This window comes from Canis aureus, chromosome 8 (genome assembly GCF_053574225.1).
Source record: "Canis aureus isolate CA01 chromosome 8, VMU_Caureus_v.1.0, whole genome shotgun sequence".
In the NCBI taxonomy this organism is placed as follows: domain Eukaryota; kingdom Metazoa; phylum Chordata; class Mammalia; order Carnivora; family Canidae; genus Canis; species Canis aureus.
The window spans coordinates 54462883-54490261 of NC_135618.1; the positions used below are offsets into that span (position 1 = coordinate 54462883).

The 27379-nt window shown below is 51.8% G+C and overlaps 1 protein-coding gene and 1 non-coding gene across 9 annotated transcripts in view; both read left to right on the forward strand.

Annotated features, from left to right (window-relative positions):
* Positions 1-3541: 3541 nt before the first annotated feature.
* Positions 3542-3623, forward strand: TRNAL-AAG (transfer RNA leucine (anticodon AAG)). Its single transcript has one exon. It is a non-coding gene; the product is annotated as a tRNA-Leu (tRNA).
* Positions 3624-3792: 169 nt separating this feature from the next.
* POLR3E (RNA polymerase III subunit E) overlaps positions 3793-27379 on the forward strand; it is a 29497-nt gene continuing 5910 nt past the window's right edge. For 4 of the 8 annotated variants that reach the window (XR_013385045.1, XM_077906955.1, XM_077906960.1 and 1 more), the window contains exons 1-17: positions 3793-3946; positions 9229-9301; positions 10625-10675; positions 12988-13065; positions 13775-13890; positions 14289-14371; positions 16811-16918; positions 17449-17498; positions 19200-19319; positions 20319-20404; positions 20751-20795; positions 20885-20976; positions 21909-22029; positions 25044-25125; positions 26127-26186; positions 26283-26440; positions 26802-26863. Coding sequence is in view for 7 of the 8 variants with exons in the window: in XM_077906955.1 (XP_077763081.1) it covers positions 9266-9301; positions 10625-10675; positions 12988-13065; positions 13775-13890; positions 14289-14371; positions 16811-16918; positions 17449-17498; positions 19200-19319; positions 20319-20404; positions 20751-20795; positions 20885-20976; positions 21909-22029; positions 25044-25125; positions 26127-26186; positions 26283-26440; positions 26802-26863 (1348 nt within the window). In the remaining variant the exon portion in view is untranslated. Of the gene's footprint in view, positions 3947-4390; positions 4527-4546; positions 4683-9228; positions 9302-10528; positions 10676-12987; positions 13066-13774; positions 13891-14288; positions 14372-16810; positions 16919-17448; positions 17499-19199; positions 19320-20318; positions 20405-20750; positions 20796-20884; positions 20977-21908; positions 22030-25043; positions 25126-26126; positions 26187-26282; positions 26441-26801; positions 26864-27379 lie in introns of those variants that run through there. The other 4 variants (XM_077906958.1, XM_077906959.1, XM_077906956.1 and 1 more) reach the window with 4 other exon arrangements.

Consider the following 27379-nt stretch of genomic DNA (forward strand, 5'->3'; position numbering starts at 1 on the left):
TTACTGCCCTCCTGCTATTGATGGCTACTGGATTCAGATTCAGATTCAGATTCCCAAGGCTAAAGCCTCTGATTGGCCTACCCCCTTAGCAGTTTGATTGATTGTCCCTTATAGACCACAGGCAGTAGTGTTTCCCAAAGGAAAATATCCGTATTGGAACCAGAAAATGGGGGAAAGGATTCTGGGAAGGCAAAAACAACAGGTTCTCATCCAGAGTATTCCCTTTGGGGAAGAAGAGGAAAAAGGGCCCTGAAGTTTTAGAGGCGAGTGTTAAACTTTTCGTATGGTTTTGTTGCAAGCCTATCTCAAAATTGTTTATAATCTTGCTGTAGGCGTGGATCCTCTGGGAGGCTAATTCAAAGATTCATATTTAGGAGGAAGAGATTTCAAAAAGTTTACTTTTTAATACAGTACAACCTATATAGAGGAAATTGCACAATTTTTAGTGTACAACTTGGTGAACTTTCGAACATTTTCGGCACCCCAGAAAGCTCCGTTGGGCCTTCCCAGACAATATATCCTTCACCCACCCTACCCCGCCCTGCACAAAGTAAACACTGTTTTGGCCTTTATTCTGGTAGATCCAGTCTATAGGAAAGAATGATTAAATTAAGCAGAAAAGAATATTCTGTGAAAGTTCACTACGCTCCTGATAGATGATTGTCAACAGGGTGGGTAGAAAACTAGCTTCACAGTACAAATCTCAATGCTATTAAATTTCATAAGAAGAAGCTTAAGCATTTTATCAGGAATGTTCATTTCTTTCCAGAAAGAGATTTGTGGAGAAAAGTTTGGTCTCCATCCAGATTTGGGATAACTTTTCTTTTATAGGAGCAAGGGAGTGAAGAATAGAGGAGATCGAGGACTGAGTCCCCACGTGGATCCCCACTGCCTGAAGCTGAGTTAGGATACAGAGACAGTCAGCCTTCACCTGACAGTCCCTAGACTGGGGTCAGGGTACAGATGGGTGGTGTTTGGTCTGTGGTGCTTCCCCCCTTCCACCTGTGCCCCATTAACCAGAGGCACAGAAGGAGGTACACCAAAGGAGAGTCAGGATTTCAGCCCTTCCCTCCACCCCCCCTCCTTAAAGCTGCTGGGACCCTGAGAGTCCGGGAGTTCTGATGAAATATTCTGGGTCTCCTGCTTATTAGTTTCACACCTGATTGTTACAGACAGTTGTGTAATGGGGCTGCAAGAGTGCAAGAAACTCCAGGGACAGACCTGAATTGCTCCAAAATGTTCTGTCAGAAATATCTCTAGCTTTTTTTGAGCCCCTACCATACAACGGGGGTTTATTTCTTACAATAGGCAGCTACCAGGTAGCACTAGCTTTAGCAGAAAGGGGGCATTCATTGCAATGATAAAAGGATGTCTCTGAGACTGTGAATCCCACTGGGTCCTAGGAAGGATCTTCTGCTGGGAGCTGGAAAACCCCTGAGGATTTCTCTACGACTCCACTCTTCTCATCGTATCATTTTTTCTCCCCCATGTACTGGCTTTCTCTACTTCTCCAATCTATTTCACAAAATAGGGCCACCTCAAATCTCCCTACATCCCTTGTTCCAGTCAGTCTTAGTCACTAACACTTAACACTCTGTGTCAAATCTAATTAAATTAATAAATCAGGAAATCACCATGTCTCAGTTTACATTCTCAAAAAAGAATCTGATTGGTCTGACTTGAGTCCTGTATCTACCAGAGAGCCCACTGGCCATGGTGTGGCAAGGGCAGGGCAGGGCACAAAAGGTGATTGCCAGGGATCCGCTCTCTGGGCTGGTCGGGCAATTCTTAGAAAAGTGAGATTAGGCAGATACTCTAGCAATTTTCCTTCACTGTGGGGAAATTTCCTTTTGGAAAACCCAGCACAAACTCACAAAGTCCCTCCTAGTACTAAAACACTGCGACTAGATTAATGCTTCTATTGATCTTAAGGACTATTCCCCATTTAGCTTTGAATCCCCCACAATAGCTAGCCTGTGTCCTCAATAGATGGCTGCTTCTATATTTTTAAAAAATTCTTTTAAAAGCAATAAACTCTCCCTGTGCAATGAAATCTTCGCATATCAGTATTTATGTTAAAAAGGTAGTTGGGGGAAAAAAACTGAGTTTAGGAGGAATTAAAGATGAAGAGAAATATGGAATGCCCAAATGTTAGGGTGTGTGCCAACTGGATATTAACCAGAAACTTAAATATAACATTATAAACAACTTACATTCACATTGTGTGTTGGTTAGACTTCATAATGTTGGAGTAGAAGAACATGATTCAGAATGATCTTGGTACCGTAATATTTATGAACATGGAAAACATACGGAAGATCATTCTATATATTGTTCATGAGAATATATGTATATATATATATATGTACACACAGAAATATCTGTATCTATAGGTATAAATATAGATGTGAAAGTATAAGAAACTGATTGAATACACATCAAATTATAATAGTCATAGCTGAGGGAGGATGTTTGGGAAGGAGGTTTTATCTTTAATTTATAATGGTCTAAGACATTTTTATTTAAAAAAAATTTTTTTAATGATCTAGTATATTTTTAAATGGATTTTTAAAAGGACAGCATATTCATATCGTTTCCTGAGTAGCTTTTAAGAAAAAAGAATGTACATAGGAAAAGAATTGGAAGTGAAATGTTACCATATTAGATGGTGGGAATGTGGGTGATTATTTTTTCTTTGTACTTCTTCTGTATTTTTATTTTTATTTATTTTTTATTGTTTTCTTCTGTATCTTTATGTTTTTATTTTATTTATTTATTTTTATTTTTAAAATTTTTTATAATAAATTTATTTTTTATTGGTGTTCAATCTTCTGTATTTTTAAATATCTATTTCCATCAACATGGATTGATATTTTAAAAGTATATTTGGGTGAAACAAAAAACAAAACAGTTGCAGATCAAGAATAATAGTATAATATTTATGTAAAAACCCATACACAATAAAAACAAAATATCCATTTTTCTCTGAGTATCTGTGTATCCGTATGAAGACAGCCACATAAATTCACAGTAAAAAACCCAGAAAGACAAGACACTAAGCTGATAATAATGGTCACCTCTGTGGATGGGACTTGGGATCAAAGGTAAAAGTGCATATTTGGGCCTTATCTGCAACGTTTTAATACTTTTGTAATCCTTCATTTATTATTTGAGTACCTAAAAATTAAAACACCTAACTTTCCAGAGAAAGCTGCTCAGGCGAGCTCCCGGGTTTGGCCTCCCGAGCCCCCGGGGCGAGTTACTACCGGAATCCAGGATTCCTCCGGGGATACGTGGCCGCTCCGAGGTCTCCCGGCTCAACAGCCGACTCCGAACACGGATTCTTAAACTGCTTATCGCTCTGAAACCTGTTCGGGGTGGGGAAAAAAAAAAAATGTGGCTGTAGATATTAGAGGAAATATTTTCCTTTAGACGCATGATACATTCAAAATCTATCAAAAACAAGCGAAACGCGAGAAACATTAATGAAATTTGCTCGGAAAGTATTAAATAGCTTCCCGGAAGGCCCCCTCGGCAGCACGGTAGCGTGGCCGAGCGGTCTAAGGCGCTGGATTAAGGCTCCAGTCTCTTCGGGGGCGTGGGTTCGAATCCCACCGCTGCCAGGACGCTTTTGTTTTTTTGGCCCTACCGCTTCGGCAGCGGGCCGCTCTCCGCCCTTTTGCCGGGTCACCGGCGCCCCCTGCTGCCAGCCCGGGCGGGCGGCCCGCATGAATGGAGCGGCGGAGGGGGCGGGTCTGCGCGCGCCGGGGCGGGGCATTGTGGGTAAAAGGAAGCGCGAGGCCCGGCCCCGCTCCCCCCACGTGTCCGCTGGAGTTTCTCCACCAGCAACATGGCCGCTGCCTGAGGAGAGCCGGGCCGCCGCCGCCTCTGCAGCCCGCGGGTACCTGGGCCGTGGCCGCCGCCCGCGCACGGCCCCCGCGGAGAGGTGAGTGCCGAGAAGGCAGCGCACGCGTCGGTTGGAGCCGGGCCGCCCTCGCGAGGTGGGCCTGGGCTGGGCTGCCGGGTAGGCCGGGAGGCCCGCGCCGCGCCGAGCCCGGGGGCTGGGGGGCCTCCCGGGGCTCGGGCGGGAAGGAGGAGCAGCCGGGCCCGCTCCCCCCCGGAGACCCGGCCCAGCTCTGCGGGCTCGGCCCGGCCCTGGAGTCGGGGGTGCCGCAGCAGGGCTGCCGGCGCTGACTCAGGGTCCAGCTGCCTTGCTCCGCCCGGCGCAGGCGGGCCTCCTGCGGGAGCACCTGTCCGAGGGCAGCCGGGTCCCGCCAGCGCGGCGGCCGGTGGCGATGGCCGCGGGGGGCGCGTGAGAAGGGGGCCTGACACCCGCCGGACGGCGCGGCCCGGCCTGCGGGGCCGGGGGGCGTCCCCAAGCCTGCCCGGGCGCCCTCCTCGCCGCTGCCCCCGCCGCCGGCCGGGCCCGGCGCTGCCCATTCATCGCTTCAGGCCACCGAGAGCCCGCGCCGGGCGGCGGATCGGGCCCCGACGCCCCTTGGAGGAGGTGTCCGGAAGCACGTCGAGTAAGCCGGCAGGCACATCAGCAAGGTCGTTGACTTGTGTTAGCTTTACAGTCGTTGGGCCGTAGAGGAGGTCTTCGCAGTCGCCAGAGCTGCTTCATCTGTGAAATGGGGATAATAAAATTAACCTACCCCGTAGGCTTGTGGTGAGGGCTTCAGGTAAGACGCGACACGTCCCAGCTCGGCAGCGTTGTGCTCGCCTCCTCCGACCTGGGAAGAAAACACACGTTGCCGAGTAAATAGCAAAGCTCCCGCCGCAGGTTACATTTACCACCTTGTCTAATTCTCGCCGCAGCCCTCGCGGGAGGTTGGTACTTTTATTATCCCCATTTTAGGGATGAAAATAGCGAGACCCCTTGAGACGAAACCATCCCAGGTGGGTCCCAGATGGTAAGTAGTTGAGGTGGGATTTGAACCGGTGTAGTTGTGTTTTGAGAGTCCAGGCTCTTAACCACTATCCCATACTGCCTTTTATTCGAGAGGTGTGCAGCACAGTGGTTAAGAATCCGGATCGTTGACATCAGCCAGACCCCGGTTTCCCCCCTGGCTCTGCTCTTCTCCAGTGCTGGGACCTTGGGTGAAATTACCTACTCCCTTAATCTTAGTTCCCTCATTTCTTAATTGGGACTTATGCATGTTGACTTAGAGGACTGTTGAGAAATGTGACGGTAGTGTGAAGTCCTTGGAGTAGGGTCTGATGCTCAGTTAAGGGTTAATTGGTTCTGTTTCTCCAGGCTAAGTCTTTAACGGAGGTAAAAGCCGAGGTGACCCAGAGTGGGGAGATGCCTTGCCCAAGAGGCTCACAGGCAGCTAGAATCCAGGCCTTGAGACTGTTTGCCTTGAGACCCTCTCGACTTGACCCTGCTGTACTTTGTCCACCCTCTAGTAGCTAAAGAGCCTCTGGAGTTGCCTCCGAATTTCTGATTGGCTGACAGGTTAGATCCCTAGGTGCACAGGGATGCACCCAGGTGGGGCATTCAGGTATTTCCTTTGCTCTGTACCCCTTCTTAGCTCTACCTGGCGTCCTTGTCTCCTTTCCATTTGTTGACAGCTCCCCGCTGGGGGAAATTTCATGAGCTCAAGGCCATGGTCACTGCCACAGAGTACATTATGGCCAGGAGGTCTGCTGATGCCTTGGCCACAGCCCCTGTCTGTTCCTCAAGTGTCCATAAGACGCAAACCATGAGTCCACCAGTGTCTGGATGGGGCTGAGTTAGGCTCACTGGGTAAATGGTCTGTAACTGCCTGATTCCACACGTTCATTTATTTCATTATTCTTTGTGTCCTATATTGAGTGTCTGCTTCATGCCAGGCACTGTTCTAGGTATTGGGAGAGCAGCATGGATTTTAAAAAGAGATAATAATCCTTATAACAACTTGATGAAGTAAAGCGTAATCATCTCCACTTTATGGTTGAAGTAACTGAGAGGCCCCTGTGGAGCTTACATTCTAGTGCAGAAGGCAGACAACACAAACACACATAGACTAGCTAGTTGCAGATTATGGTAAGAACCACGAAAGAAAGAAAACAGGGAGAGGTGGTAGTGACTGGGAGCCGGTTGACCGGGGGAGCTCTTGAAGATGGGCATCAGGGGAACCTCTCTCCTGGAGGGGGTGGTGGTGGTGATATCTAAGGAAAAAGAGCCAGCTTTGAAAAGCCTTGGGAGAAGTAGATGACTTGCAAAGGTTCTGAGACAGACTGGGGCCTAGCCTCTTGGAGGTCCAGCAGGTGGCTACCTGGCTATGTAGATGGTGAGGGGAAAGGCAGGGACAAGGTCTTACAGGGCCTTGAGGCCATAGAGAGAAGTTTGGGTTTTATCCTATGTGGCAGGTGAAGGGTTTTGAGCAGGAGAATGATATGATTTACTCTTTCGCAAGGACAGCTCTGGCTGTTTCTGGGAGGGTTGGAGGGAGAAAAGAGGAATGCCAGGGAGACTTGTTGGAGCAGTACTTTTTAATCATGCATCAAGATTTATTAGTGAGTGGTGCCTGGCTGGCTCAGTCGGTAGAGCATGTAGCTCTTGATCTCGGGGTGGTGAGTTTGAGCCCCATGTTCTGCATAGAGATTACTTTAAAAAAAAGTTTTGCTGGTGGGATGTGAAATCACTTTGAGGGATTGTAACCAGCGTGTTTAATTTTAATGAGTGGAGGTCGAAAACAACACTGTATCACGGATAGTAGGGACTGTTATGGTTGTTTGAAACCTTAGCTTAGTTACATAATTGTGTCTATGTTCTGAGTCATTTATATGGAGTGGATTTCTTAGTATAGGCCTTGGGCTGAAAAGTTGGAAAGCTACCTGGTTGGTTGATGTCGGCTGGGAGGATGAAGGGAAGCGAGAGCCCTGTTACCCCCGTCACATGTGCCAGCTGGAGGAGGAGCAGGGGCCCCAGGGATCCCATCCTCCCTGAGCTCCTCAGTGACTAGGGAGAGGTTAGCAGAGCCCAACAGTAGCTGAGAAAGCCAGTTGCTCAGGAATGATCGTGTCTGGGGAACCTCCCAGGGCACACCTCTTCATATATGACCTGTTCCCTGACTCGTGTGTAAGTCCCTGGTCTCTTAGTTGTCCACAGAGCCAGGCACAGAGGATCTAGGTGCTTGACCTCCAACTGTGGTGCTTGGTGGCCAGTGCAGATGGGGTGGGGTCTGGGGCTCTGTCATCCATCACCCTCTGTCTGGGCCAGAGCAGGAACCTAAAACTGTCAGTCTCAGGCTTCTGATTTTTATCGTCTTCAAGCCGTCACTGTTGAGGTAGCATCTTCCCTCTAGTTTTACCTTCTTGGGCCCTCCACATCTTCCTCCACTCAAAAATCTTTGGTAGCTCCCTATTAAATAGCCTTCCTGTGGCTTATTTATTCAGACAACAGGTGTGTAGGGAGTGCCTGCTGTGGGGTAAGGAGGGTACAGCAAGGGACAAAATAGACCAGAATCTCTGCCTTCGTGTAACTTACTGGCAGTGAGGGTGGGGACAAAATAATAACTGTCGGGTGGTGATGCGTGCTTTGGGGAAAACCAGACCCGGGAAGGGAATTGAAGAAGGGTATTGCAATTTTGGATACGGTAGATAGGGAAGGTCTTGTGACAAGGTGACATTTGAGCAAAACCTTGGAAGAGGTGAGGGAGGGAGCCATGAGGCTCTCAGGGTAGAGCGGTTGCCAAGGCCCAAGGTTGGGGGAGAGGAAGGATGCCTGTGGGAGAGGAGGTCTGAGAGGTAAAGGGGTGGTGGTGGCAGCAGGTGAGTCATAAAGACGGGCTTCTGTCCTGGGCCGGACGGGAGGTCCTCAAAGGCAGAGGCATGGCGAGCTGATGTGACTTTCAGGGGATCACTGGCACTGGCTGTGGGGTTGGGCAAAGATCGTAGGGCCTCAGGTGAGGCAGGGAGACCATTCTGGTAATTGCTGTGGTACAGGCAGGCAGTGGAGCCGGCTGGATGGGGGCTGGGGCGGTGACAGTGGGGGTGGCTGGACTTCAGACATCCTTTAAGGGTGGAACTGACAGGAGTTTCTGGTGTGGGGTGAGGGGAACAGAGGCATCGGGGACGAGGCTAGTGTTGGGGCTGAGCCGTTTGAGTTTGGAATACGTATCTGGAATGCGCCAAGTGATTCCAGGTGGTACACCGCAGGCAGAGGGCTTAGATGACCTTGAGCCCCACCCATGGTGAAGGTATTAGGCCCTTTTAAATATTGAATAACTCAGGTGTTAAGTAGATAAGACAAATCATGATGGTCTTACCAGAAATTAGGGGTCTGGGGGCTGCTTCCGGAGGTACCCACATGAACATCCTCTCCCTGCGGGAATAAGAGTCAGCCTGAGTGAGTTAGTTCCCCTCTGCCGAGGAGACCTGCAGCCTTCTCCCCTCCAGGTACTTGAGGTATAGCCAGTCACCTGGGGTCCCTCTTGCTCTCAGGAGTCATGGCCTGTCCAGATCCTTCTGTCCTTCAGGGCTCAGCCCAGATGCCCCCTTGTCTTCCCCAGCAGGAAGGCTCTTCCTTCCCTCTGAGCTCCCCTACCTGTAGCTGTTACCTGGCCTGGCTTGGAATCCCGGGCCATCGGCTGGCTTGCTCTCTGGCTAGCCATGCACACCATCCCTGCAGCTCCCCTTAGAAAGTGGGGACACCCAAGCCTCCTTGCAGGGTTGTGTTGAGTAAAATCTGGGAAGAGGGTCATTTTGTGTCACACACAAAACAGGAGAATCCTCTCACACAGAGTTGAGCTTCAAGTTTGCTTAAAAGTCAGATACCAGAGACAGTCCCCCTGGAAAGCCTTGGGACTCCCTGCTCTTCCTGTTGGGCAAGTTTCTTAACACTTGCCCTTTATGGCCCCCAGTTGGTGCTCAAGGTTTTCATCATGGCTGTAGACCAGCCAGTCTCCATCCTCCTGCCTGGCAGTGACCTCTTTTTTGTGAGTGGTCAAAAGACCCTTAAAGCTGGTCATGTATTTCCCCACAGGTGCAGCCGATACGTGCTGCTGTGGGTCCACCTCTTTGCACCCTCTGGTGGTTTCTCCTTGTTAGATTCTGGCCAGTGGAGGTATAGAATTGGCTGTCTGTGTTGACTCCAGGAAAGGCATAGGAAGAAGGTCAGGTTCTGTTTATCTCAGGCTCTCCTCTCCCAGAGCAGGGCCTGTTGCAGCATAGGTGGCACCCAGGGGTGTTGGCGGTGTGGCTGACTGACATTTGTTTCAGGCCTCTTGCTCTCCCTTGCAGATTGAGTCTGAGGATCGTGCGGCTGGCTCCCCCTAGTATGGCCAATGAAGAGGATGACCCAGTCGTACAGGAGGTAACTGCTGCTTCCCACCCTCTGCTGGGGCTACCAGGGAGGAGTGCCCCGGCCCAGGGCTTTAGGCAGTGGGACTATGGCCCTTCCTTCATCTTCAGGCCGGCCTGGCATCTTTTGGCATCCCAGGGTCCCCTAACACAAGCTGTTCCCTCTGCATGGAACCCTCTTCTTCTAGATAACTGCCTGCAGATAACCCTTCCCTTTCTCCCAATCCTTGATCCAGCATTTCTCACTACCCCACCCCCCCCCCGCCTCATGTGGTGCTCTCCTGTACATCCTCCTTGGCCCCTTCAAGCCCCTTACCTTGGCCATGCTCTGTGCTTGCTCACAGTACTCCCCATCCCCTAGACATAATCTCCTTCCATTGGAACATAAGCTTCACGAGGGAGAGATTTTGTTTTTTACCATTGTGCCTACAAAGCCAAGTTCAGTGCCTGTCACTTAGTAGATACTCAGTGACTATTCATTGAATGAATGGGTTTGACAGCTCTCCCTTCTTCCTGGGCCTGCCCAGAAGTCATTCAGTAGTTGTTCACTGGATCCACTATGTGCTGGGGGCTGTGACAACAGTGAGCAAGGCAGCATCCTGCCTTTGGAAAACTTAAGATCTGTGGGCAAGACTGACAAAGATGGGGTCTCAAGATACAGATGGTGGGGAGGTAGTTGCAGAGTTGGCCCAGATCCAGACATATCCTAGAGCCACCGGGCCTTTGCACATACTGCTCCCAACCACCTAGAATGCCCTTCACCTGTGCTGATGCCCTTTACTCCTCCTTAAGGCCTGGTTGGGGGAGAGAACATGGTTCATCTGAAGAGCAGGGAAGCAGGGAGGTAAACTGCTGCATGGTGGGGCAAAGCAGGGGTGGTTAGTGTTGAGAAGGAGGAGAGTTGGGTCAGATCATTCTTAGAGGGGCTTGCAGACCACCTTAAGATGATGTGACAGGTCAATCCAGGGTAGGTGGCAGAGGGCACAGGGAGGAAGCGCAGGCAAGTGGGTAAGCTCTCCTCTACCCTGGCCTCGTTGGAAAAGCATTTAATCTGGCTCTAGGATACATCCTGATCTGAGCGGCCTCAGGGAAGTACATTTTTATTGGGTTATAGTAGGCCTAGGAAGGGACCAGGAGCTCTTATCCTGGTCGCCCTGGGAGCTGTAGAGAGGGAGGCTGGAGACTCCTTCTGTTTCTAGCAGTAGCTGAGCTCTTGCCTCCTCCCCCACACTGCCTCTAGGAGCCACGACCCCTGACTGACATCCAAGGAGCAGGGACATGCCGGGGCAGGCACCGGGTTCTGTCTCCTGTTTAAGTCTTCTTCCCTTTTTCCCAGATCGACGTGTACTTGGCCAAAAGTCTGGCAGAGAAGCTCTATCTGTTTCAGGTAATGATGAGAGCAGAGGATGAAGGGTGCCCCTTGAGCGTTGGGGTGGTGGGTGAGGGGGCCTGGGAAACCTCAGCCTTGCTTAGGGTTTGGGGCCCAAAGTGTAGGACGAGGTGGTTCTCTTGGCTTTTGTGGGTGGGCAGGTGCATAGTCTCACTTCGAAGATGGGAAAACCAGGGCAGCTATGAGAGGCAGAGCAATGTTGTGGTTAAAGCTTGGGCTCTGGGGATGGGTAGACGTGTGGAGGCCCAGTTCCATCTCCATTGTGACTTAGCTGTGAGCCTCGGCCAGGTCCTGAAGCTCTCCATACCTCCATTTCCTCATTTGCAAAATGGTGGCGGTAACGCTGCCTGCCCTGTAGAGTCCCTGTGGGGGTGGATGAATCTGTGCTAAAGTGCTCAGAACACGGCCCAGCCTGGAGCTCAGCTCCACAGTCTGTTTTAGGGGAGTTTTGTCCCCCTTCCTACCTGCATTCTGAGGCAACTGTTAGCCTGTTTTCTCGCTCTATGGATCTGCCTGTTCGGGACATTTCATGTACATGGAATCATGGCATAGGTGACTTCTTAGCTCACTCATGTTGTAACATGTATCAGCACCTCATTCCTTTCTGTGGGCAAGTAGTATCCCACTGCCTGGATACATACACCACATTTTGATTATCCACGCCTTGGTGGGTGTCTGGGTGTTTCCACTTTGGGCTTTCATGAGTGGTGCTACTGTGAACATCCCGTACAGGTTTCTGTGCAGACAGGTGTTTTCATTTCTCTTGGGCATATCCCTAGGAGCGGAATTGCTGGATCTAGTATATAACATTTAGAGGAACGGACAAACTCTTTTGCCCCAGTTTACGCTTCAATAATGAGGTTATAATTTTAAGTATTTTGTCTTCATGTTGCCTATGAGAAGGTGAGGCGGCACAGGGAATCTGGTAACTTGTGCACAGGGCCTGGGACAGGGCAGCAGTGGTGGTGCTCCATATGTAAGCTGGGAAGAGACCCAGCATCCTCCTCCTGCCCCCGCCCCTGAGGTCTGCCTTTATGGGCTGTGGGGCTGGAGGTCTGTCCTTCAGGCCTTCCCAACCTGCTTCCTTGTCTGGCTGCAAAATGATGGGGAACTGATTGGTGGTCACGGTGATGGTTTCACACCCCTCCCCCCCAATATGTGTTCTCTGTGAGCCAGGCCCTGGGTCAGTGTCCACTCTCTTTGCCTTCTTCCCTGTCCTAGCAGCCCTGTGAGCAAGGAGCCAGCCCAAGTACACAAGTTGCAAGAGGCAGAGCTGGGATCAGAACCCAGGCCTGGTTCCAGAACCTCTGCCCTTTACCACCACCCGTCCCATCCCAAGATCAGGAGATTACAGGGCTGCCCCAGATCTTGGCAGACCAGGGGCCTCCTGACTGTTGTGTGCAAGCCTATCCCCGCCCAGGCCCTTTTCAGGCCCAGACTATTTCTCCTACCGCTGCCCTAAGCTCCAGCCCAGGAAGCAAGGGGGAGTCACTGTGTTGCTAGTTGAGTGAGCTTTTGGGAAATCTCCATTGCCTTGGGCTGGAATGGAGCTGGCCAGAAAGGGCTCTCACACAGAGGATTTACTCTGTGCACTGCCACACTTCCAGCAGACTCCAGAGGCTGTCATGGTACAGGTGCCACAGCTTGTCAAGGGCAGGTCCAAACCATGACTCATCCATCCACCTCATAGTTTGGTGCAGAAGAAAGGAAAGGTGCCCGGTAAGGGCTGATGGGGGAAGATATCTCCATGTGTTCAGAGTGAAGAAGTGACATCAGAGCAGTATATCCAAGTGTGACATGAAAACAACTTCACGCATGGTGATACTGAGGCCCAGAAGGGACTCTCTGAGTGGATCAGTGGCAGCTTTTTATTACGGCAAAGTTTACAGGGCAGCAGAGAAAGACTGGGATGATACATTCGCACATACCCATCACCCACCTTCAGCCACAGCACATCACCGGGCAGGTCATCGGTCTGTGCTTCCCGTGCATGGCCTTGTGTCCCCTCCATCTCCACCTGGATGGGTGGTCTAACTAGCAGCAAGATGGCGGGTCCTTCTTCTTGCCTCCAGGGCAGGGTTCTGTGTGCTGAGGCCTCTTTGGGTTCCTAAACTTGGGTTTGTCCCTCGGAGGTCAGAGACCTTTGCAGATTGCCTTTCGGAAGGAAGCGGATGGAGCCAGCATGAAGGGGACACAGATGGGGACCAGCAAGGACTCTGGTCTCTGCTTGGCATTGATTCTTGGTGGAGCCTTTGAGCCCAACACTGGGATAGGCTGGGCGGGTAGCTAACGGCTCTCTTCCTTCCCAGTACCCTGTGCGTCCAGCCTCGATGACCTACGATGACATTCCACACCTCTCCGCCAAGATTAAGCCCAAGCAGCAGAAGGTGGGGCTGCCCTCTGATGGAGGTAGAGGAGGGGAGGGGTGGCACAGGTGGGGGCTGATGGAAGTGAAGAGACAGGCCCTTGGGGACTAGAAGCCCAGAGAAGGAGCAGTTGGAGAACGAGTTGCTTGCAGAGCCTGGAAAGCTCAAAAAGGAAAGTTTCCAGAAAGAAAGGGGGTAAGCAACTCCAGAGAGGCCAGGAGAGAATAAGGCTGGAGATGAGTTAGAGGAAATGGGGGCTTGTGTTCCCAGCAGCTCTGGTACAGTGGAAAATCTAGTGCCTCAGAGGGATGGGGTGACACTGGCGGGGAGAACTGGAGCTGTGCCTTGTCCAGGGGTGGGGGGGCAGGGGAGTGGCTGCAGCTCCAGCCTCCCATTGCCAGTTCCCATTGCACTGACTTCTCAAGAAAAGTTGGAAATGAAAATATTTATGAGAAACTCCCTTGAATTTTAAATGTTGGCACCTAATGTAGATTTTGGAGGATAGAATAGGGAGGACAAACAGAACTGCATGACCTCCCTGCCCCCCAAATAGCACCCTAGCCTTTCTGTTAGGATTGGGATTTGTGGCCTTTGGGGGGGGGGGCGGGGATTTGTGGCCTTTGATGTAGACTGAACCCAGGGGCCCTTGCGGGACATGTGTCGGGCCTGCTTCTGGGCAGGACTTTGGGGTCCTGAGTCACTCATGCTGGGGGGTGCTCGTTGCCTGCAGGTAGAACTCGAGATGGCCATTGATACCCTAAACCCCAACTACTGCCGCAGCAAAGGGGAGCAGATTGCACTCAATGTGGACGGCGCCTGCGCGGACGACAGCAGCACTTACTCCTCGTGAGTTCCCTGGGTCCAGCATCCAAGCTCTGACGGGCCCCGATCCGAGCCTTCCAAAGGCCTGTAAGACACCAAGGCCCTTGTCCCTCATTGCCAGGCTCCCTCCCAGAGTCCCAATTTCACATGCTTGGGTCTGGTGCAACGCTGCCCCGTGGCAAATGTCTCCTTTGATGGGGGTGGGGGCTTGACCTACTACTTGTCCCTGGGCCACAAACCAGGTCTTGAGTTTTCTCTTCCCCAGCTTCCCTCCTGAGGCTCGCACATGCTGAGGTGGGGCCTTGCGCCCTGTCCCTGGGTTTTGAACTTTGGAAGGTGTCCGGGGAAGAGAGGGCTATCCCTGCTGTGCTTTGAGATTGGAGCTTCCTTCCCCTTGACTTCTGTTCTCCCCATGCTCCCAGGAAGCTGATGGACAAGCAGACGTTCTGTTCCTCCCAGAGCACTAGTAACACAGCCCGTTACGCTGCTGCGCTCTACCGGCAAGGTACCCACACTGGGCAGCCAGGCTGCTGTGGCTCCTGGAGGCTGCTTGGAGGGAAGCAGGATGGGGGCTGGGATGGGGTGGGCTATCTCTAGCCTGGTACTCAGCTTGCTATTCTCCAAATACCGGACACCCATAGGGGCCAGGCTGATTGTGGAAGTGACATTGTCAGGGCGCTGGAATAGGCCACTTCTGAGGATTTCTGGCTTTGGATCTTGACCTGATAGAGATGCTGCTTCCAAGGTCATTGTCCTCCTGGGACATAGGCACAGCCTAACTCCCCCTACTCACTTGATCGTGCACTCTCTCTCCCTCTTCCTCCTTCTCAAACCCCCCCGCCCCCCAAAAAACAAAACAAGGTGCTTGTGCATGAGCAGTTTTACTCTTAGCATCTACCCTAGAGAATTAAAATGTCTGTCCACACAAAAACTTGTACATGGATGTATCATAGAAGCATAATAGTGAAACAGTTCTGTCAGCTGATGCCTGGATTGCACAGTGCCATGCCATTAAAAGTTACTTGGCCACGTGAAGGAATGAAGTACTCCTACATCCTCTAGCATGCATGAACCTTGAAAATGTGATGCTCAGTGAGAAAAGCCACTCACAGAAGGCCACATATTCTGAGTCCATTTATATGAAGTGTCCTAAAGAGGCAAGTTTGTAGAGAAAGCAGGTCGTAGTTGCCTGTGGCTGGGAGGAATATGGAATGGGGAATGACTGAGGATGGGTTCAGGGTTTCTATCTAGGGAGACAAAAATGTTCTTTGGGGGGTGGAGGGAGTGAGAATCCCAAGCAGGCTCCATGCCCAGTGCAGAGCCCAGCGCAGGGCCTCAATCTCAGGAGCCTGAGATCATGACCTGAGCCGAAATCAAGAGCGGAACACAGCCGAGCCACCCCAGTGCCCCTGAAATGTTCTTAAATTGACTATAGTGCTGGTTGTACAACTCCAGGAACATATTAAAATACATTGACTAGTATGCTTTAAATGGGTGAGTTTTGCATGGCACGTGAATTATATCTCCGTAAAAGCATTGAAAGTAAGTGTAGAGTTCATAAAACAATAAGTAAAGCTAATCTGAACACTTAGGAAACAAACTAGAATAGATTCAAAAGTATTATCAGATAAATATCTTTCTTTTTTGCGTCTGTGTCTCACATCTTGCAACTAGGGCCATTCATTTTTCTTAACTATTTTTTATTGTTAAATATACTTTTTTAAAAAGATTTCTTTATTTTAGAGAGTGCACACTCCCAGGAGGGTGGGTAAGGGTAGGCAGAGGAAGAGGAGAATCTTAGACTCTGTGCTGAGCACAGAGCCTGACACGGGGCTTGACCTCACAACCTTGAGATCACGACCTGAACTGAAACCCAGTCAGACACCTACCTGACTGCGCCACCCAGGCACCCCTCATTTTAACCATTTTTAAGTGTATATATAGTTCAGTGACATTGAGGGCATTCAAGTTGGTGTACCACCGTCCCCACCATCCATCTGCAGGACTTTTCCCATCTTCCCAACGTGATTGTATTTTTCTGTAGCCAAATTGCCTGTCCTGTCTTGTTCTTTAGGATTCTTTCTCCCATCCTAGAATTTTTTTTCTAGTATTTAAAGTTTAATTTTATACAAAACTGTTTAACATTTCTGGAAATTATTATTATATGGAGAGTGAGAAGATGATTTTTTTAAAAATTTTTTTACTTCCGTTTTAATGAACAAAGTGTTATATTTGTGTCTGTCGTACAATGGAGTGATTCAGTGATTCTGTACCTGGCTCGGGGCTCATTGTGATACATGTGCTCTGACTCCCCATCGCCTATTTTACCCATCCCCCACCCACCTCCCCTCTGGTGACCATCAGTTTGTTCTCTGTAGTTAAGAGTCTGTGGGTTCTGTGATTGTTTTGTTTTGTTAAGTAGGCTCCACACCCACCCAATGTGGGGCTTAAACTCCTAACCTAGAGGTGGAGAGTCACATGTTCTATAGACTGAGCCAGCCAGGAGCCCCAAGTCTGGTTTTTTGTGTGTGTGCTTTTTTTCCCCCATTCCTTTGTTTCTTAAATTCCACATATGAGTGAAATCATTTGGTATTTGTCTGACAAGGGCCTGGTAGGAAGAGCAGGCTGTGTTTGGAAGAGTTGCCCTGTGTGTGCCAGAGTGAGCTACTGGCAGGGAGGTGGTGGTGACCGGGGTTGGGAAGGCCTTAAAGGCTTAAAGAAGCAGCTTTGAGCAGAATGCTCTAGGTATATGCCATTGTGTGCTTACTGCATCCTCAGGGCCAGGTGGGATTGGGAATGGCCACATTCCCAGTGGTCCCAAGGCTCTGGGACTGGGGGCTAGAGCAGAGGTGAGGTTGTTTTGGCAGCAGGCCAAGGCCAGGATGGGATGGGTGGGCTAGCCCTAGTTCCTAGAGTCAGGTCCAAGCCCTTCTTCCTCTGCCAGGTGAGCTTCACCTGACGCCTTTACATGGCATCCTGCAGCTTCGGCCGAGCTTCTCCTACCTGGATAAGGCAGACGCCAAGCACCGAGAGAGGGAGGCTGCCAATGAGGGTGAGCTCTGGGGCCCTTCTGTCTGTCTGCTTCTTGGCGGGATGGGTTGGTCATGGAAAAAATCACTGCAGAGGGGGATGCCTGGGTGGCTTAGCTGTTGAGCGTTTCCTTTGGCTCAGGGTGTGATCCCAGAGTCCAGGAATCAAGTCCCTCATTGGGGTCCCTGCATGGAGCCCGCTTCTCCCTCTGCCTGTGTCTCTGCCTCTCTCTGTGTGTCTCTCATGAATAAATAAATAAAATCTTTAAAAAAAAAATTAACTGCAGAGGGATGGATTCCAGGATGCTTAGCAGCATCCCTGGGCTCTACCCACTGGATACCAGGAGCACTCACATCCATAGTTTTGGCAACCAAAAATGATTTCCTGCATTTCCAAGTGTCCCCTGGTGGACAAACTTGCCCCCAACTGAGAACCGCAGACTTGTGCAACCACCTTTGTCTAGAAGGAGAATTTGCAGATCCCCCTGCATGAGGCTTTCTGGGGAGTTGGGGGCTCCATTAGAGGCTATAAGAAGAGTCTGCTTTCTCTTAGCAGGAGACTCTTCACAGGATGAGGCAGAAGAAGATGTGAAGCAGATCACGGTGAGTGAGCTCTGGCCCCGAGAAGAGGGAGGGTACAGCTTAGGGGGACAGTGGGGCCGGCTTTATATATAGGTCAGCTGCCTGCAGGCTGCAAGGGATGGGAAGATCTATGCAGACCCCAGGTCTGGGGGTGGAACAGATATTGCAACAGTGTCTGATCCTTCAGAGCCTGCTTGCTGGGCAGCCTGGAGGGATAACCTGTCCTCTGTCCACGCTGAGCTACCCTAGCTGTACACAGGACAGCAGCCTGGGGTTTCTGTAGAGTTGGGACCCTGGGGCTTGGCTGGAATTGGAATTGCCTGGGAGGAGGAACCAGGGCCTAGGAGGTCCAGTGAACCCACACAGTCTTTGCCATGAAGCCCATGTCCTAGTGGGGCCAAACCCCATGTTCATGAACCACGTAATTTTGTCTTTCCAGTGGTACGCAGATGGAACGTTTTTATCTTAATACTTATTTCTATGTTTCAGACATTGTTAGAAGAATATTGACCTTCCTTTTATGGTTTATAGAGTTTCCACTGACGATTATGTAGTTTAAAAATGAGTATTTAAGAAAGAATGCTCAAATAGTGACACAGATGGCATATAGACGTGGCTTAAGTTGTGAGCCTTTGCATATCCTTAGGTCGGGAGGATCCCGACCTAACCAGTGTGTGTGTGGGGGGGGTGCTCACCCTGTTCTCTCAGTAGCTTGTTGAATGATCTTAGAGCCCTCCTTCCCTTCTCAGGGACTCAACTGGCCTATGAACTTTAAAGGACGCATATAGAATCCCAGGATTCTGGGGCACCTGACTGGCTCAGTCAGTAGAATGTGCAGCTCTTGCTCTCAGGGTCCTGAGTTCAAGGCCCTGTTGGGCATGGAGCCTACTTAAAAAAAAAAAAAAAATCCCAGGGTTCTATAATCCAGCCAATGCCCCTATGCAGGTGCCCTTCATAAGAGAGGTGTCAGGGCTTGGTTCCATCTGGACTCTAAGCAACAGAAACCCCAATCTACCTGGCATGAGCCCAAAATGGATTGTATTGGTTTCTGTTACTGAAAAGTTGAGGGGTAGCTTCAGGTATGGCTGGATTCAGGTGCTCAGACTCTGTCATCGAGACCTGGTTTCTCCATCTCCATCTCCAGGTTCTGCCTTCCTCTTTTGGCCTCTTTCTCAGGCAGGGTGTCTGTCCCCAGTGGTACAGAGTTGTCCCAGCTCCAGGCTCACATCCTCCCAGCTTCCAAGACCCCAGGGGAAAAGAAACTTCTTTCTCATTACTTCTAACTAAAGTCCCAGACTGGACTCATTGGCTTGGCCAACCCTGAACCAGCCCCTGTGGCTAAGAGGACTTGGTGCTCGGATTGTCCAGGTCTGAGTCACGTGCCCACTCCTGTGGCTGGGAATGTGTGTGGGGGTGCGGGCAGGGGAGGGATATCTGCTCCCCTGAACTGAGGGGGACCTGGGCATTTCCCCAAAGAAAATGGGGGTCCTGTTACCAGGGGCAGTGGAAATGGATTGGGCACTGGGCAGGCAGGAGCAAAAGAAAGCTGCTCCCTGGCCTGTGTCGGCAAGTCACAGAGAGGGATGTGGTTGGAACTGAATTTAAGAGATCTGTGTCGGGAAATGGGGAGGTGGGAGTGGTGTGGGGCTCTCCGGTGTCCCTGGTGACTTGGGACAGCAGCCCAGGATGGGTCCCGGGCCTGAGGCCACGCCCCCCTCCCAGGTGCGGTTCTCGCGTCCAGAGTCCGAGCAGGCCCGCCAGCGCCGTGTGCAGTCCTACGAGTTCCTGCAGAAGAAGCATGCTGAAGAGCCCTGGGTGCACCTGCACTACTATGGCCTGAGGGTGAGCCAGGGTCCCTGAGGTGCGGGCCTGGGAGAGAAGCCCGGGGCTCTGCGTGGCCTCAGTGGCTCATCTTGAACTGGTTTCGTGTTCAGTGAGGGCCACTTGGTGGTAGGCCAGCAAGAGGGGATAAAGTCTGGTGGACAGCTGGTCCACTTAGCATGTGTCCCGGGGGGAGCAGGAGATTGGGAAACGAGTCGGCTGTTTCCTGGGTCAGGGATTTTGACATCCCTTAGGCTCTCAATGTGAGCATCTTGCCACCCCCTGGGTGGGGCTTACTTAGCTTTATGCATCATGGATCCTGAATGAAGGTGCTCCGTGGAGAACCGGCCCTCGGCCACTGGCTGAGTTCACCGTGTATCTGCCAGGCATGCTTTTTACTAGGTTTCCATCTCGTGTGCTGGCTTAGAACCTAATCCTTGAAGCTGCATCAAGTAAGGGAAGCAATTGAGCTGAACCCAAAGATGCCCTAGGCCTCCCCAACATTTTTCTAGTGGGGGGCAGGGAACAGCAACTCCTGATCTCTGGAACCTCCTAAAAGAGATTGGTGTTGGCAGAGCCTTAGAATCGGACATCGAAAGCTCTGCCATTTCCTAGTGTGTGGCTTTAGGCAAATTACCTCATGAGGTAAGTTGATGTGTATATGAAGCCATTGGACTTAGCCTGGCATGTAGTAGGTGCTCAGTGGCTGTTAGCTGTTACTTTGTCATTGCTGTTAATGGTCCTATGGTAATGGTCACAGGCAGGGCACCTAGGACATGGCTGCTGGGCCTGCTCAGTTGTAAAGCTGGAAATGGTTGGTTGAGGCCACACCACAGAGGCCTTGAATGCCATGCTCAGGTGGTTGAATATGATCCTCTGGCTGGCCGTGTGGCAGGACAGTAGGCGGCTGGAGTGGAAGGTGATGCAGGGGTAAGAACTGGAGTGCAAAGGATCTCAGGGGGGTGGTGCAGGCCTGGAGTGGTAGCTGAGGGTCTTCCCACCCTGCCCCTTCCCCCACAGGACAGCCGCTCTGAGCATGAGCGCCAGTACCTGCTGTGCCAGGGTTCCAGTGGGGTTGAGAACACAGAGCTCGTCAAGTCACCCAGGTGGGACCGGCTGGGCCAGGGTCTTAAGCTACCGAGCCTACCACTGGCCCTGGGGGTGCCCTTCAGTGTGGGGGCCTTCCTAGGGATTGTGGCCCCTTCTGTAGCAGGGGAGATGGACATGGGAGGGGGCCCTCCCTCTGGAGAGGGCCGGGGGGTGGGTGTGGAAAGAGGTTGTCGTCCTTTCTCTGCAAGTTGTGGGGGAGCTAGGTCTTGGTGGGTGTGGGTCTGCCACCTACCCCCAGCCCTCCTTTGGGAGGCCTCAGCCTTGGTGGGGTCTGGGTTTGTGGGCAAGGGTGGAGCAGGCAGAGCCCAGGAGCGGCTGACCCTGCCCTCTCCCCCACTGCAGTGAGTACCTCATGATGCTGATGCCACCCAGCCCAGAAGAGGAGAAGTGAGTAGAGTTGGGCCAGATGCCACCCTCCCCACCCCAAATCTTTCCTCTTACCCTCTCCTCTAACCCACTGTCTCTGTTTTCACCAGAGACAAACCCGTGGCCCCCAGCAACGTCCTGTCCATGGCCCAGCTGCGCACCTTGCCCCTGGCTGATCAGATCAAGATCTTGATGAAGAATGGTGGGTGGACACCCACTTCCTCCAGGGGGAACCCAGCCCTACCACCTCCTGGGGAAATGGACTCTAGGACAGACTAAGGACTCAGCATGGGCCTGGCTTGACGGCTCTGGCCTTGCCTAGAAGGAATGCACCACAGTGGCCTGTTGGGCTCCCTCAGCAGGCTCTGATTCCTGTTCTCGTTCTGGCTGGGCCACTGCCCTGCTGTGAGCCTGGGCAGGCCACTGATGTTCCCAAGACTAGGGAACTAGGATAGCTCCTGAGGGCGGAGATGAGGCTTCTTCATGGCTTCTACAGAGCCTTGCACGTGAACATGAGCTCCATTCGTTCCCTTGCACTGTTTTGTGGTACCTGCACCAGGCTGCACCCAGTAGGGACTGGTGTCTTTCAGAGGACTTGGGGGCCAGAACCTGTAGGGTAGGGTGAGTCCTGAACCTCAGAGCTTAATCCCAGGCCCTGGGCTCCTTTCCTGAGATACCACTTCTAGGATCTCCAGGTGCCTGAGCAGAGGCGAGCTCCCAGCTCTGCCTGGGGCTGCTGGGGTGCCAGGCCACTGCCCTCGCTGCCAACAGGCCTTCCCCGGGCCCTTTTTGGGCCCCAGGAGTCATGGTCTTACCTTTTTTTTTTTCTGAGTACACTCCACACCAAACATGGGACTTGAACTCATGACCCTGAGATCAAGAGTCACGACTTTACCAGCTGAGCCAGGCACCCCGTAGTAGTCTTACCTTTAAGGAGCACCCCTTGGGGTGTTTCCTCCAGAATTCAGTAAGGTGGGGTGCCCACACAAGCAGCCAGTGAAGTCAGCTCTTATTATTACCCATGTGTCAGTGTTATTCACACGCTGGAGTGGTTACATGAGCCTGAAGCTGTATAGACTTGGTGAGGGAGAAGGAAGGGCCCCTTCGCTTGTCTGACATCTGTGTCCTCCTCAGTGAAGGTCATGCCTTTTGCCAACTTGATGAGCCTCCTAGGCCCCTCCATCGACTCTGTGGCTGTTCTGCGTGGCATCCAGAAGGTGGCGATGCTGGTCCAGGGAAACTGGGTGGTGAAGAGGTGAGTTCCTCTGCATGGGACCATCTGATGCATTTCAGTTCGTGATTACTGATGTTTTGGGTTTAAGTCTACCATAGCACTGGTTGTCCTGCATTTTATATCCATTCTTACCTGCTACTTGATCCTTTTTTGTTACTCCATTTCTCCCTGCTAATTTAGAAGTTACCCTTTCTGGGTTCTTTTAGTGAGTAGCCTACAGATTCAGAGTGCATTCATAACTGATCATAGTTATATTAATGGCTGTATTTTATTCTTATCCAGTACAATTCAGAGACCTTAGAATGCTTTCTGTTTATCTTCCTCTCAACTCATGTGCCATTGTATTTCTATTTTTTTATTTCTATATTTTTAATTGTAGTTTAAAATCCACAAGATGTTATTTTATCCAGTCAGTGTTCTTCAGATCTCACATATTTTCTTTTTGATTTTGCTTATCATCCCTTTCTGCATCTGAGTTTCTATCTGGGATAATTACCTCCTGCCAAAAATTGCCGGGGTGTTCCCTTAAAGAAGATCTGCAGGGGGGAGGAGTTACTTGGGTATTGTATGGTTGCAAATATCTATTCCACCTTTATTGATTGTTTGTTTTAAGATTTTATTTATTTATTCATGAGAGACCGAGAGAGAGGCAGAGACACAGGCAGAGGGAGAAGCAGGCTCCATGCAGGGAGCCCAATATGGGACTCGATCCCAGGTCTCCAGGATCACGCCCTGGTGCTAAACCGCTGAGCCACTGTGGCTGCCCTTCACCTTTATTGTTAAAAGATATTTTTCTTGAGTGTAGGATTCGAGGTTGATGGTTTCCCTTCCACACACTGACATAGTTTCATTGTGTTCTCATTCCCATTGTTTCTAGTGATGAGTCCCTTGGTCCCCTCTGGCTCTTTCTGAGATTTTCTCTTATTGTGGCTTTCCACAGTTCATTAAGATGCATCTGAGTGTGAGTTTTGTTTCATGTGTCCCGTGGGGTTTGGAGCATGTGGCTTGATGCCTTTCAGTAGTTTCTCTTCTGTGACCCTTCCACCAGACCATTATTTTCAAGAGGGATGGGGGTAGTAGGGACTTCTATTTTGACCCCTACCTTGTGTCCCTGACACTCAGTATAATGCTTAGCATATCTCAGACCCTTGGTAGTAAGTGTGGGTGCATTTCATGTATGTCTGAATTATGTTTTTATTTTTATTTTTTAAAAAATATTTGTGTATTCATGACAGACAGAGAGAGAGAGAGGCAGAGACACAGGTAGAGGGAGAAGCAGGCTCTATGCAGGGAACCCAACGTGAGACTTAATCCCGGGTCTCCAGGATCACACCCCAGGCCGAAGGCGGCGCTAAACCGCTGAGTCACTGGGGGTGCCCTGAATTATATTTATTTTAAATAGTGTGACATTAGGTACACTAGTAAGGGCTCACTTTTTAGAAGGTGTGGTGTAAGGTGAACAATCTCTTTAAAAATTTGTTCCAAATTTTTTAACTCCTTGCAGAAGCTCCTGTCATTTCAGCTGGTTGGCCAAGTGAATTGTAGAGTCTGTTCACGTTACTGCCACCTGGTGGCGCCCTTGCACTGGGAAACTTGTCCAGTGTCTGTCAGTAGTTGGAGCTGTTGTGCCACACACGTGTTTGATTATGGAAGGTCTTTGGATGTTGGATGGCACATCCCTCATTAAGTGGGACCACCCAGGTATATTTACGTTACGAATGGGTGAGAGCCAGGAGGGGCCGTCCCCTCACTCAAGGACACTGACCCAGAGAGGCAGACACTTGCCAAACATCTGGCAGCAAGGTGGTCCCGGAGCTGGGGTTTGAGCTCTTGGCCCAGCAGCGCCTGTGGCCCTGGTGCTTCTGCCCTTTCAGCCTGGGGTCCATCCCTGTAACCTGGACATGGGGCCTCTGGGGCCGTGTGTTTTCTGGCTCCCCGGTTCTTCGGCTCCTGCTGCAAGCCCTCACTGCCATGCTGTGGCCTGTGGGTGGCGCCCCTTTCTTGCCGTGTCCCTTCTGTTTCTGTGTGGAGGTGATGCAAAATTTACACATTGTTCACGAACTATGTCGTGATTGCTTGTTCTGTGTCCTGTGCTCCACTGTCATTCCTACACTGTCCCTGCCCTTGGGAATTGTGTGGGGCAGAGATGGGCACCATTACAGATGAGCCCAGGGCACGCACCACGTTTATCCATTTGTTCAGTACCTACCTAGCAGCTCCCTTCTCTGTGTGGCAGTGATGAGCAACATAAGCCATGTCCCTGTCCCCAAAGAGTGTTTCTGGGATGGGAGTGGACACAGAGCTCGACCTTAAAGGAAGGGTATTAGTTGGTTGCCAGGTAGGATTGAGGAGGGCAGGAGTGAAGTCTCCTAGCAGAAGGAGGGGGCAGGAGAGCAGAGGCACCCCAGGCATAGGATGGTCTGGGGTGGTGTGAGTGTGACAGCGTCTGTGGCCGAAGTTGGTCAAGGTTATACTCGTAAGCCTCAGCACCCTGCGCCCCCAGGCCCTGAAGTTCTCTAGGCTTGCCTGGTGGTTCCCTTCTCTCCAGAGGCTTCCGCCCCACTCATGCCTCAGGGCCCATCCAAGTCCCATCCAGGTCCCAGCCCCTGACCCCTCTTGCTCCCACTCACACTGCCTGCCCGTCCCTTCCAGCAGGTGGTGAAGGCCTCGTGTCCTGCTTTCCAGCCCAGTCTCTCCAGGCCTCACAGCTGCCTTGCCTATGGGACTCACTGTCTCAGGCTGGCCTGTTTCTGAGCCCCTGTCCTCCCTGACTGCGGTGGCTCTCAGGCTAGGCTAATGTGTGCATGCAAAGTCAAGAAGGGTTGACAGGAGGAACTCTTGGGGGAGGGGGTTGTTTTAAGAGTGCTGCTTTTCTACAGACATGTTCACAGAGCCAGGCTCCGGGAAGCCCCAACGGAAGCAGCACTGGCCGGTGTTGGAGAGGCCTGGGCTGGGCTGGGCTGGGGCACAGGCACTGCGGGAGGCAGAAGGGCTGAGGAATGGGACTGACCTGTTGCTCCTGCTCTCATTGGCAGTGACATCCTGTATCCCAAGGACTCCTCCAGCCCTCACAGCGGCGTGCCTGCCGAGGTGCTCTGCCGGGGTCGAGACTTTGTTGTAAGTGCTCAGTGCTCTGCCCTTTGCTTGGTCAGGCAGGGTCATGGGAGGGGGTTGGGGCCAGTGCAGGGCTTTTGGAATCTTAGCTTGGGCAGTGGGAGAAGGGCAGGTATGTGTGGCCAGGCCAGGGGCAGAGCTCTGGACCCTGTTTTCTTTGTCCTTCAACTCAGAATCCTGGAGTCTTGGGCTTTGCAAGAACACGGGAGTTCTCTGGCCTGGGGATTACAAACCAGAGGCCATAGGTGGACTCTGGTACAAACCAGATTTCTGGCTCATTATGAATGCTTGTGGACAGTCTGGTACCATGGGCCCAAATCCCTGAATAGTTCTGGCTTTGGGTGGGGCTGACAGTCGTGTTCTCCATAGTCCCGGGAGGCCTGCTTCTCTTCTACCTGTTCCTGCATTATTGCTGTGGGTTTTTGCGACTCCTCAGTTAGCTCATTCCTCCAGTCCATTGCCCTGCCCCATGCCCTGCCCTTATCCAGGACCTGAGTCCTGGCCAGGGTATCCCTCTCATAGGTTTGAACCCCGGCTGCTGGATTTGCACTGCCTCCCATGAGGGAGTTCACAAAGTTCAGCTTTGTGCTTTGAACTTGGGGACCTCGGTCTCCTAGGCTGTCCACAGTGACCATGACATGTTCATGCAGCCCTTGAGCTGTTCAAAAAGAGTGCGAGCATCTTTTCCCAATTGGATGTCCCAGCTTCTCTGGACAGATAGTATCTAGGTGCAGATGCAGTTTATTTTTGTCTCGGAGTCAAAGTGCAGTGGATACTTTATCCTGGGCTTGTTGGCCGAAGCACACGTGCCATCTGCCACTGCCTGCCAGCTGTTCTCTGTTCGTGCGGACACTGCCAAAGCGGGGCCTGGGAGAGGGTCTAGTCAAACCTGAGTTCTTAGTGGGGAAATCCCAGGCTTCCAGGACAATTACAGGGGCCTGGAGGATGGTCTTATCAGTGATCCGTCTTTGCCCCCTGGAAACATGCTCGTTTTTCTCCCACAGATGTGGAAGTTCACGCAGAGCCGGTGGGTGGTAAGGAAAGAGGTGGCAGCAGTGACCAAAGTAAGTGATGCTGGGAGGCCCGGGCCCTGCCACTGCGGGGAATGGGGGCTGGTGGCCTGTCAGGCCTGCGGGCCTCACCTCTGTCGTTGCCCCCAGCTCTGCACAGAGGATGTGAAGGACTTTCTGGAGCACATGGCCGTAGTGAGGATCAACAAAGGCTGGGAGTTCATACTGCCTTACGATGGGGAGTTCATCAAGAAACATCCAGATGTGGTCCAGCGGCAGCATATGCTGTGGACGGGCATCCAGGCCAAGTAAGGGCTTGCTGGGCTGTCCACAGCCACCTCGCTCCCTGGGTCATGTCTGGGCTGGGGCCGCATGCACCCCTTCCTCTGCTCCAGTGGACACTGTGGATTGATCCTAGAACCCCCTCCCCCCCAGCACAGGCCTGGCACAGCCATCCCACAGAGCTGAGGGGTTGTGAAGGAGCAGGAGCCCCAGGGGCTCCCAGTGGGTGCGGGGCCTGTGCGCTGTTGGGGAGGGCGGACAGGGCTCTGGGCACATGGCATCCTCAGGCAGCAGGATGTCCCTGGCCTTGGTGGCAGCTGTTGGCTCTAGTGAGGCAGGTGACAGGGGACGTGGCATAAAGTTAAAAGAGTTTATTCTTCTTTTCAGATTAGAAAAAGTCTATAATCTTGTGAAGGAAACCTTGCCAAAGAAGCCAGATGGACAATCAGGTGTGCGAGAGGTTTTGGACTGGGCAGGCCCCTAACCCAACTCTGGCTCTGGGAGGCCTGCTTCGCTGGGGCTTGTCGGGGCTTGGGGCCGCAGAGGGATGTGTGGCTCTCCCCACCGGGTGTGCTTTCTGTGCCTTCCTCCCTCTTCCCCACAGACCTCAGCTTAAGGCTTGTCCAGTAGCCAAATCCCTGGCCTTGGGGACTGGGGGCTTCTCAGCTCTGGGGCTGTGTTGGGTTGCAGGCCTTCCTCAGTCGGCAGAAGGTGGCGGTGGGACAGGAGGAACTGGCAGGGACTAACTCAGCAGTAACTCCTTCTGGTTTGAATCCCCCAACGCGGGATTCTGTTTTTTCCCCAGTTCTATTTCTCCCATCGCTGGGGTAGCTAAATCCCTCCTGGGTCATGTGGGGGTGAGAGGCAGGACTATACCGCTGGCTTCAGCCCTGGCCAGCCTGCATTGTTGGGTGCCTTGCTCCTCCCGTCGGGCTGGGAGGGGCTGTCCGTGGGCGGAGGGCCCT